Source organism: Helianthus annuus, chromosome 1 (genome assembly GCF_002127325.2).
Source record: "Helianthus annuus cultivar XRQ/B chromosome 1, HanXRQr2.0-SUNRISE, whole genome shotgun sequence".
Classification (NCBI taxonomy): Eukaryota; Viridiplantae; Streptophyta; class Magnoliopsida; order Asterales; family Asteraceae; genus Helianthus; species Helianthus annuus.
Genome location: NC_035433.2, coordinates 938,824 through 950,790, shown reverse-complemented (window position 1 = coordinate 950,790; position 11,967 = coordinate 938,824). Strand labels below are relative to the sequence as shown.

At 36.8% G+C, this 11,967-nt stretch overlaps 1 protein-coding gene across 3 annotated transcripts; it reads left to right on the top strand.

The window, feature by feature from the left end:
- Nucleotides 1-3,548: 3,548 nt before the first annotated feature.
- Nucleotides 3,549-11,673, top strand: LOC110942024 (phospholipid-transporting ATPase 1). Of its 3 annotated transcripts, none has more exons than XR_002594591.2 (9): nucleotides 3,549-3,861; nucleotides 4,060-5,703; nucleotides 6,519-6,855; nucleotides 6,929-7,589; nucleotides 8,238-8,361; nucleotides 8,438-8,657; nucleotides 9,244-9,702; nucleotides 10,811-11,075; nucleotides 11,241-11,673. XR_002594591.2 is itself a non-coding variant. In XM_022183719.2 (8 exons), the coding sequence occupies exons 2-8, from the start codon at nucleotides 4,380-4,382 to the stop codon at nucleotides 11,001-11,003; spliced, it is 3,318 nt and encodes a 1,105-aa protein (XP_022039411.1). In that variant the 5' UTR covers nucleotides 3,549-3,861; nucleotides 4,060-4,379; the 3' UTR covers nucleotides 11,004-11,673. The 3 variants fall into 3 exon arrangements, 1 of the variants encoding a protein (XP_022039411.1); XR_002594585.2 differs by having other exon boundaries at nucleotides 10,811-11,078; XM_022183719.2 differs by having other exon boundaries at nucleotides 10,811-11,673.
- The last annotated feature ends 294 nt before the right edge of the window (nucleotides 11,674-11,967 follow it).

The window sequence follows — 11,967 nt, the reverse complement described above, 5'->3', positions numbered from 1 at the left end:
GTAGACAAATAAAAATGGGGTAACTTTATAGAATAGTAACCAAGTTTTTAAAGTGTTCCAATTAGGTCACTCAAGTTTCAAATGTATTCCAATCAGGTCACTCAACATTCATTTTTCATTAAAATTAAGGTTTTTTTCATTCATTTTATAAGTAACCGCGATGATGTGGATTTTTGTTTCTTTTTCTCTCTTTTATTTGATGCTAACGTCGAGTGATTAGATGGATTGTAACTTGTTTTTTTTTTAATTTGTAATATAATTAAAGTGTTCTTATTTTTAATAAATTTAATTTCATATATTAAAATAATCCGACCACGGTATCTTATGCTCCATTTTTTTGTTGACACATGAAAAAAAGGACATGGCTTGATTTGAATGTTAAGTTATCTAATGGAGACAAAAATGATATGGGTGACCTAATTAGAACAGTTTTAAAACTTAGTTACTATTCTGTGACGTTTCCCCTATATAAAACTAATATTTCTTCTTATATTGTTATTGTTAAATGAGTAGATAACAAGTAGAATGCTTGTTTGAAATATGAACTATCTTGACGAACCTTGGCTATTATAGGAGACCGTTTAATATTAATAATAAAGTTGTATTATTTTCGACCTTACTCCGTTTTTAAGGAAAATTAGGTTAAAACATAGATAAAAATTGAGCTCGTCTCAATGACATATTCGTCGTTTTATAAAACGTTATATTTTAAAAGTTATACGAAACAAATGAGTGAAACAACTTAATTAATTATAATAATATAAGAAAAATATTTAAAACACAACATTTCAAAACAATATGTGATGTGAGGAAGGACCATGTAAGGCCTGAAACCTAATAAATAAATAAATGAATGTAATGTATCATATATGTATGGGCATTGGGTATTTCGGATCCATGGATATATAATGAGGTATTGTGGCTGGGGAAACCGCAATGAGCCCTCCGAGTATGGGTTGCCCAGTATTAAAATACGCTCATAATAGGCAGTATGCCATCGTCTTATATACTAGTGGTACGCTAGCCCAGTATGGGTATTTGTTTAGTATTTAAGGTGGTGGGGATGTATACCCACACTTGTAGAAGTAAACGTGAACATGCTAAGGTAACCAAGGCATGTGCCAACCTATGTCATCATCATCATCATCATCATCACCATCATCATCATACTCAGTAAATCCTACCAATAGCAAAGCTAAGGTAGGGTCTGAGGAGGGTAAGATATAGACAACCTTACCTCTACCTCGTAGGAATAAAGAGGCTGCTTCTAGTGAGACCCTCGACTTAATAATAGTTTTGCATCAAGCCTTGGACATAAGGCGCATAACACTCAACAATCGGGACAAAGGCCGATTAGTGCATGTACCCTTTTGTCTTTCGACTATCAATGCAACCATATGATGCGTGATTAACCGTCCGTCGCTTTTAACGTCACAAAATTAGTAAAATAACGTTTAAATTAGTGCACTTTCACTTTTGCCCCCGAGGGCCCACACATATACACATTATATGTGCACACACAAGCGGGGCGTATGTGCCAACCTATGTGTATTATGTAAATAGAATTAGTATTGTTCATTGTTTATAAAAGAAATGATTGTTTTTGAGTAAATTTCTGTTTTCGTTGTTCATTTTAACTAGTTCAGTCCAAAAATCAAATTTATAACAAAACCATCCCTAAGGTTTGCATTTCTTAATGCTTTTCATCCCTAAGGTTTGCATTTCTTAACGCTTTTCATCCCTAAGAATTAAATGAAAAAGCACCCCTATGGATGAAAAGTGTTAAGAAATGCAAACTCCAGGGCTGGATTTGTTATAAATTAGATTTTTGGACTAAACTAGTTAAAATTGACAAACCCCAGGGACGAAAATAGAAATTTACTCATTGTTTTTATATAACTATGTATGAGTTCACCAGCATAAGTTGACATAAAAAAATATTTTTAAACATATGTCACCAGATTAGTAAGTTCATAAGGAAAGTTATGATTCCGCTGTTAAGTCAGGTATCAATATTGCATGATCGCCCGGGTTTCGAGTGGGGTGTTACATCTAACATTAATCATAAACATTGTTTTTTGGTTCGCAAATGAACCCGATATGATATGAACTTCAAATTTTATATAAACACGAAAAAACCGTTTTCAAAGCAAGAATCCAAGCACCATACGAGTATTTACAAGTCAATATGAATACTACCCTTTTCACTCAAACCTTGCATAAAAAATACGATTCAAATAGTCATTTCATGCATATTTCTCTTTTATACCAACTTAGGCCATGTGTAGTCATAAAGCCCCTTTGGGTGCATTATGTGACACGTGGCGCGTCACGTCATAGAGGGGCTTTATGAGACGTTATATCACTAGAATCCGTAGTCATAAAGCCCCTACATGCGTTATATCACTAGAGCCCGTAGTCATAAAGCCCCTACCTCATCATTACTCAATTAATTAATTAATTTTCAATTTTTTAATTAAGTTCCTATAAAACCCAGCTTTAACATCCAAAAGTTGCCCTTTCTTCCGCACATCAGTAACATCCTCAATCAAAATAATCTACACCCACAACACCAAACAAACCAATGAACACTTACCCATAAACCAGTTCCCCAAATCATCATCAAAATGTACATAGTTTGACCGTACCTTTCGTGCTTTCCTACTTTCTTTTGAGCCAAAAACACAAAGGTTAAAGCTTTATCAGAAATCTTGGTGGTGCCTTCGTTGGTGGTTCTTGTTAAAGTGCGGTTGTTGAGCCAAGAAGATGAGTTCCATGACAAAGTTACTGCTAGAGAAACCATTGATGGTAGACGATTTTACCTTTTTTTTTCCAGCGGTTTCCAGACTTTCAATCACAGCTATCAGACATGGTGAATCCCCAATTTCATTTCTCTCGATCTCCTTTGAACGGTCAAGAAATTTGAAAAGCTTCTTCCTCGCGCCGTGATTGTGATAACGGGGACTCAAATTTTTAGACTCATAGCGCCCCCTGTTTTGGTGTTCAGGGGCGCCATGGGGCGCTATGGTGCATTTGTGGGTGATATGCCGCCCCATTACATATACTCTTATAACATAAAATGCATTTAAAAAACAAACGCTAAACATGTCAACCACCAAACTCGTTTAAGAGGCTGTTTGACAACTTCTGAATGGTTAAGTGCTGAACCAGTAAGACGTCTGAACCATTAAGTGCTGAACCAGTAAGAGTTCTGAACTATTAAGAGACAGTATAATGCTTAACCATTCAGAGGCAAATGTCTGACAAATTCAGATTAGAGGTCTTAACCATTCAGACTTTGTATAAAACTTAATCATTCAGAGGCAAATGTCTGAACGATTCAGACATCTGCTCACGAAACAAACAATCTGAACCATTAAGTGCTGAACCAGTAGGAGGTATGAATTATTAAGAGTCTCATTAAGAGGTAAACAAACAGCCCGAAATCTAATTTAATTAAATTAAACCCGTAAAAAACAAACAATAAAAAAAGATAAAGTGATTAGGAAGATAATGAAAAGCGTAAAAGAGGTAGGCGGGTATGGAAGGAAAATAAAAGAAAAAAGGGCAAAGAAAGAAAGAAAGAAGATGATGAAACTCAAGTAGAAGGATAAAAGGCGTGAAATTGCTTCCATTTGCAGATGACTGACTGACTCATCACTTTAAAGGAAAGAAGCAACATTTATGCTCATCCACTCACATTACTCTCGCTCGCACCAGTTTATCTTTTCCCTCGATCTCCGTGCACCCCACCCCCCTTTTCACCTTCACAAATTGCCCTATAATCGTCCCAATTTCTCTGTCTTTGTTTTCACCTTCTGGATCTGCTCCTCACTGCGTTCAAGCTTTATCCTCATCTGGGTTAGTCTCAATTTCATCATTCTTCTATTTCTTTTTTTTTTTTTTTTTTGTAGGATGGAGTTTATGTGTATAGATTACTGGGTTCTCTTTAGTTTTTTTTCTTTTTTTTTTTTTTTTCTGTTTTAATTCTGTGATTTTCATTATGCACGCAAGGTGTTTGTATAAATGCCACAATGAATTTATGCTTTTCTTTGACAGGTGAAGATACCAACTGTCAAATTAGGGTTTCATACTTTCATATCTGTGAAAATTCCCTAGGTTTAGGTCAAGTCAGTTTACAAATTTCAAAGCCTGCAGATTTCTGAACAGATACAGGAGAAAAACCCTAAAAAATTCCCACACAGGTTCAATGCATTAAAAACATTACTTTGTTGGTTGCCCAATGAGTATTTCTTGTTGGGGGAATGGCATTTTGTTGAAGTTGGAGTTACAGCTTTTATGAATAAAAGGGGGAAGAAACACGCATCTTCGAGCGAATCCCAGATAAGTTCGGCTGATCTGAGATTCGTTATAAAATCATGCAGTTGGATAGCGGTCTAGTGCGTGATAATTCTAGGCTTATATACATCAATAACCCTCAACGTACAAATGAAGAATATGAATTCACCGGGAATAAGATCACCACTAGCAAGTATACGATCCTGAATTTCTTACCGAAGAATCTCTTCATTCAGTTTCATCGGGTGGCGTACATATATTTTTTAGTTATCGCTGCTCTCAATCAGCTCCCACCGCTTGCGGTCTTCGGACGAACCGTGTCTCTTTTCCCGTTACTTTTTGTTCTCACCGTAACTGCCATAAAAGACGGTTACGAGGATTGGCGAAGACACAGGTCGGACCGAAACGAGAATAATAAAGAGTCGCTCGTGCTTCAAATCGGTAAGTTTAAACCGAAAAGATGGAAAGATATTCAGGTGGGCGACGTGGTTAAAATTTGTGCTGACGAGGCGATCCCGTGTGACATGGTGCTCCTCGGGACTAGTGATCCGAGTGGCGTTGCGTATATTCAGACGATGAACTTAGACGGTGAATCGAATTTGAAAACACGGTACGCGAGGCAAGAAACGTCTTTTATGTCGTTTGATGGAGATTTAATATCCGGGGTTATTAGATGTGAACAGCCGAATAGAAATATATATGAATTCACCGCCAACATGGAGTTAAATTTGCATAAAGTGTCACTTAGCCAGTCGAATATAATTTTACGCGGATGTCAGGTGAAGAACACCGAATGGGTCGTAGGTGTTGTCGTTTACGCAGGTCAAGAAACAAAAGCAATGCTAAATAGCGCGATTTCGCCATCCAAACGAAGCAAGTTAGAACAAGCGATGAACAAAGAAACTATTTGGTTATCGGTTTTTCTCTTCGTGTTATGTCTCGTTGTAGCAATCGGGATGTGTTTATGGTTGATTCGTCATCAGCAGCAAATTGATACGCTTCCGTATTACCGAAAAAGTTATCTAGTAAAAGGAAAGTTCCCGGGAAAGCCGTATAAATATTACGGGATACCTATGGAGACGTTTTTTGCGTTTTTGAGTTCGATTATTGTGTTTCAGATAATGATACCGATATCGTTGTATATTACTATGGAGTTGGTGAGGTTAGGGCAATCGTATTTCATGATTGAAGATAAACATATGTACGATAGCAGCACCAACTCCAGGTTTCAGTGCAGATCGTTAAACATCAATGAAGATTTGGGTCAAATACGGTATGTATTTTCTGATAAGACTGGTACGCTTACCGAGAATAAAATGGAGTTTCGGAATGCTTCTATCTTTGGGAAGAATTATTGTAATTCTTCTACGGTGGATGACGAAACACAGGATTCGGAGATCACAGGTTTCTCGTTTTACCATCTCTATTTTTATACGCATATATGTACACATCTACGCACGTGTGTGTTCTTATCTACACATAACACAAATACATTGAAGTACATAAATAATCAGGCATGCATATAGTCATTTACATATCATGTGGAGATATAGATAGACAGATCTATATCTGTATCTCTATATCTATATCTATATAAATAACTAAAACTATATTGAACCACCACTTGGCATTCTCTCATGTTGCCACCTAAGCAATATCATATGTATCCTTTTCTCCTATTTTTTATTTCTAGTAATGCAGTGCAATTAATCTTAAAGATTCGGCTATGGATTTTTCATATTGAGTTATTGACCTATTGCACTTATTTAGTCAAGGAATTTTATGGATTGACTTTTTCTCAGATTTAGCAATAACATCAAAAATTACCGTTTACACCTATATATATATAATCTAATTTTTTTTATGTTTGATGTATTATCTTAATCCATAAAATATAAAAGAGTTAATTACATAGTTAGTCCCTGTGGTTTGCACAAAGTAACATACTTAGGCACTAATAGTTTAATATCACATTTTAGGGTATTAACTTTTCATTTTGTAATACCCTAGAAGGTGATTTTAAAATATTAATACCTAAGTATGTTATTTTGTGCAAACCACATATGAATTTGGATATGCAAATGCATATTTTTATGCATGAATATATAGATATATGCATTAATGCATGTGTGTCTATATACATGTATATGTGTGTATATATTCAAATGTGCAAGTGTATGTATAATATATAAACGTTGGTGTGTATTATTTATCTGCAGAAGCAACCAAATCAGCTCCATTGTCCACAAAACGAAAGAATACAAAGTCCGATATCACTGTTGATCCCGGACTAATGGGATTGCTTCATAAAGGAATCGACGACGATGAAAAGATTTCTGCCCATGAGTTTTTTCTTACGTTGGCAGCATGTAACACCGTGATTCCTATTCATAATCAACCTACTTCCGTCGGAACTGAAATTCATCAAGATCTTGATTATCAGGGAGAATCTCCTGATGAACAAGCTCTTGTAGCCGCTGCTTGTGCTTATGGTTATATTCTTTTCGAGAGAACATCTGGTCATATCGCACTTGATGTCAATGGCGAGAAACTAAGGTAGAAAATTCTTGAGTCTAGATTATTGTTTGAAGTACCGAGTTTAATCACTAATGTTGTTTATGAAATGTAGGTTGGATGTTTTGGGTCTGCATGAGTTCGATAGTGTGCGAAAAAGAATGTCTGTCGTTATCAGATTCCCCGACACTAGTGTGAAAGTGTTGGTAAAAGGAGCGGATACATCAATTCTCGCCATTTTGAGAAAAGATCAAGAAAATGACGATATTACCCTCACAACCCAACGCCATTTGACCGAATACTCCTCACTAGGTCTACGCACACTTGTACTTGCTGCTAAAGATCTTACAAACGAAGAACTCGAAAAATGGCAGTTAATGTATGAAGACGCAACAACTTCGTTGTCTGATAGATCGTTGAAGTTAAGGGAAACCGCATTATTTGTTGAATCTGATTTACGGTTGCTTGGAGCAACTGGGATCGAAGATAAACTTCAAGAGGGTGTGCCGGAAACCATCGAGTGTCTCCGACAGGCGGGAATTAAGGTCTGGGTATTGACCGGAGATAAGCAGGAAACTGCGATTTCGATTGCGCTTTCTTGCAAGTTATTGACATCCGATATGCATCAGATTGTTATAAATGGAAATTCAGAGAGTGCGTGCAAAATGCTTCTATCTGAGGCGAAAGCGCAGAGATCAACAATTGACGGGCCGTTAGCGCTTATAATTGACGGGAATAGCTTGGTTTACATCTTGGAAAGAGATCTGGAATCAGAGGCATGTACCTTTTTCTAGTCTTTTTTATTTTTGAGTGTTAGTTTTTCGCGTGATAATTTGTGGTGTTTTCTAGATGAGGCAAAATGGGCAGGTTGGGTAAATGGGTAATTTTATATGAGTTGAAATGGGTCGGGTTGACAAAACACTTTTGTTCAGGAACTGTAATTGAAAATAAAGAGATAATCAGTGTGCTTGATATGATTAAAAAAATTATATTGTTTCAGTAAAAAAATTATATCGATTAAAAAACTTAGTTCAGAGCTTTTATGCATTAAGATTTAATAATACAACTAGTGGGTTACAACCGCGCTTCGCAGCGGGTTTGAAACGTAGATAAAAATAAGCAAATCGCGAGAGTTGAAGTTGTTTGATGTTTTAGTTAAGGGGCTAAACATGTCATTATTAAAGTTGAGGGGCTAAAGTTGTTTCTTATTAAGGTTGAGGGGCTAAATTTGTTTCTTATTAAAGTTGAGGGGCTAAAGTTTGATGTTGACAAAATAGCCTATTTATAGCATATATAATTTGTGCAACTTTCGACCCATTTGACCAGTTTCTATTTTACCTGATTGACCCGTTCATATGCAAATGGGTTAAAATCGTGACCCTCTAGTATTTCTCCGATTATGAAATTTGTGTTTTCGTGTACAGCTATTTGATCTTGCAACTTCATGTAGAGTTGTCTTATGCTGTCGTGTTGCTCCCTTACAAAAGGCGGGAATCGTTGATTTGATAAAGAGTCGCACTGACGATATGACACTAGCGATAGGCGATGGTAAGTTAGTTAATTCACTAAATATTACTGTAGTTAAAGGCTTAAAGAACTATTTAACAACAAGGACACCTTTCAGGTGCCAATGATGTGTCCATGATCCAAATGGCGGATGTCGGTGTTGGCATATGCGGACAAGAAGGGCGCCAAGCTGTCATGGCTTCAGATTTCGCAATGGGACAGTTCAGATTTTTAAAAAGACTACTTTTGGTGCATGGTCATTGGAATTACCAACGCATGGGTTATTTAGTTCTCTACAACTTTTACCGCAATGCTGTCTTTGTCTTTATGCTTTTCTGGTAAACACCCGTCGATTGTTACACATCCTTCTTTACAATTAACTAAGTCTGGATTCTGGAACATGGGCGGGTTGGATAAACTAACGGGTTGATTTAAAAAAATATTACTTTGAAGTTCGGACCCATGCTAAGTTACAAGTTTCGTAGGAGTGACCCACTTTGACCCGTTGTCAAAGCAGGTTGTTTAAAAAAAAGTATTACTTTGTATCCTTTTGACCCGTTCTAAGTTACCATATTTCATAGGAGTATAGTTCTCAACAGTGAATAGCGGACGATAGCGACAAGCTACCTATACGCTACGTAGCGATAGACCGATGACGATGAAATAGCGGTCGCTATTTCATGTTTAGGGAATTTTAAAAATACTTGACATGTATATTTTTATCAAAAATCCGGTATATATGGAAGAAATACGCTTCTTCTTTTCAATCTCTTATCTATATTTATCAAAAAAAGGAAAACAAAACCACTAAATCAGCTATTTTCACGCTATTTAGGCGCTAAAAATCATATAGCGGGTCGATTGTCATGTGTACTTAACTGCTTATAACATATGTATAATCTCGACTTATTATATTGTGTTCAGGTACATATTATGTGCAGCTTTCTCAACAACATCCGCACTTACAGATTGGAGTAGCGTATTTTACTCAGTAATTTACACTTCCGTCCCTACAATTATAGTCGGAATTCTGGATAAAGACCTAAGTCATAAAACCCTTCTCCAGTACCCTAAGTTATATGAAGCCGGACACAGGCATGAAAGTTACAACAGTTACCTTTTTTGGGTTATGATGGCCGACACAATATGGCAAAGTCTCGTTCTATTTTGCGTACCCAGATTTGTTTTCAAGGAAAGCACCATCGATATTTGGAGTATGGGTAGTTTGTGGACTGTTGCGGTTGTGATATTAGTGAATATACACTTGGCAATGGATATTCAAAGATGGGTAGTTTATACGCATCTCTCGGTTTGGGGATCCGTAGCAATGACGTTTGTTTGTGTAATGGTTTTGGACTCAATACCCATTTTCCCTAATTACGGGTTAGTTTTTTTTTTAACTCCGTCACATTTTCTGTTCGATCTTGAAGTTATTAAACCAAAATTTTGGATTTAGTCCCTGGTTTTTTAAAAGTACACGGAAGGTCTCTGTGATTTGCACTTTGTAACTTATTTAGTCCCCAGCTTTTGCCAAAAGTACATGGATGGTCCTTGTGGTTTGCACTTTATAACAAATTTAGTCCCCAACGTTTAGTGACTAAATGCGTTTACAAAGTGCATACCAAAGGGACCATCTGTGTACTTTTGGCAAAAGTTGGGGACTAAATGCGTCGACATTTGTACTTTACTCTAATATTATTGAGTAGGGGTGTGGGTGTTCATGGTATGGTTCGGCCGGTTTTGGAATACTACAAACCATACCAACCTGGTTGGGTGGGTTGGCCGCACCGGCCAGTTTTGGGGGTTTAACGGTTCGGTTTGGCGGCTTGAACCGGTTTTTATTAAGTTTTTTTTTATTTTTTTTTTATTTTTTTATCTTCCAAAATCGTTAGTTTGTATTAACAGCTTTTAAATGATAAATATGGTTCATGAATATAATACATATACATAACTAGATATTTCAAAAATAAAAAAAAAGAGAGTAAAGTACACGGATGGTCCTTGTGGTTTACTAAAATTTTGAATTTGGTCCCTAGCTCTTCAAAAGTCCACGGATGGTCCCTGTGGTTTGCACTTTGTAACGCATTTATTCCGCAACCAACAAATATAAAGGTTTTAGCAGGTACAAGTTAGGGACTAAATGCGTTACAAAGTGCAAACCACAGGAACCATCCATGTACTTTTGAAAAAATATGGGGACTAAATGTGTTACAAAGTGCAAACCACAAGGAGTATCCGTGTACTTTTGGAAAGTTAGGGACTAAATCCAAAATTTTGGTAAACCAAAGGGGCCATCCATGTAGTTTACTCGTTAAAAAAGTAGAAGGTTAAATGACTTGTTCCTAGTTCTAAACCGTCTGCTAGGCTGTTAAACCGTCCAAAACCGAACCGTGAACCAAACAAACCGGCTGGCTTGCTTTGGTGTGGGCAGTTTCCAGAGTTTATGAACCCCTATTAACAAGTAACTAATTTTATATCGAACTTTTGTCAGGACAATATATGAATTTGGAAAGGAACCTACATATTGGCTCTCGATTTGGCTTATAATAGTGGCGGCATTGCTTCCTCGGTTTATAATCAAATCTATACACAGAATGTTCTGGGCTTCGGATATCCAGATAGCTAGGGAAGCCGAGATATTAAGAAAAAAACGCTTGTTTTACGGGCCGTGGAGATGGCGTTAGCGTTTTAACGTTACCAAAGATCCCAAGTGCATCCATTTGTGGGACCCACATGATTTTCATATCTAGAGGATGGTAGTAAGTTTGGTTCTTGATTCCATATAATGTGTATATCTAGGTGGTGTTTGGTTTGGTTTAAGAGCATGGGAATGGGTATGATTCTGTACATGGGGGGGTGTTTGGTTGATAGGTGTGGTTTGAAAATTAGTAATGAAACCCACAAATTTGGGGTTGTTTCAGGAATGAATATATGGAACTGATTTATCAAACCTGCTGAAAGAGAACATGGAAAGGGATGGGCGTCCGGGTGTGGTTATCGGAAATGGGCAAATGTGGGCCATCGGTTGTCGGGCAGCGGTAATAGATTAAAGGAACTTTCCTTGTTGAGCGAGTCATAGGTGACGAGAGGCTGTGATATTTTCAGGGTCTGAATACTCCCTCAAACTTGAAGAACGCAATCGACCCTGGTTTTGCACAGTCATGTGTGGCTAGAGATATGTATCGGTGTTGCTTTAAATGTGTTGTCCATATGGGTATATGTTTTATTAGCAACTTTTTTCAACTAATATACATCTTTAAATGTGTTGTCCATATCATGTCAACTGGAACTGAACTGCCATGAACATAGTCGATAAAATTTGAAAAAATGTACAAAGAAAAATGTTTGATTTTAGGGAAAACGTCATAGAATAGTAACCAACTTTTTCATCTGTTCCAATTTTAAGTAATATTCTTGCATAGCAGTTAATGTAAGATTGGGAATGGATTCATGTATGCGCATGTAGATGATCTCTACCTATCAAGTCATTGCGCCATACCATATATAATCTTTTTTAAATGCCAAGAAATCATTAGTCAACTGGTTATCGAGTCCTCAAGTTGATGAAAATTCGATATTCATCCCACATAAACATCGAGCCCTAAACTCAAATGTCATCTTGGAAATATGTTCTCAGGTCGTTTAGGA

Coding starts and splice junctions, on each gene's coding strand:
- LOC110942024 (XM_022183719.2), top strand. CDS start 4,380: ATGCAGTTGGATAGCGGTCTAGTGCGTGATAATTCTAGGCTTATATAC. Junction 6,856..6,928: donor GTCAATGGCGAGAAACTAAG/GTAGAAAATTCT, acceptor TATGAAATGTAG/GTTGGATGTTTTGGGTCTGC. Junction 8,658..9,243: donor TTTGTCTTTATGCTTTTCTG/GTAAACACCCGT, acceptor TATTGTGTTCAG/GTACATATTATGTGCAGCTT.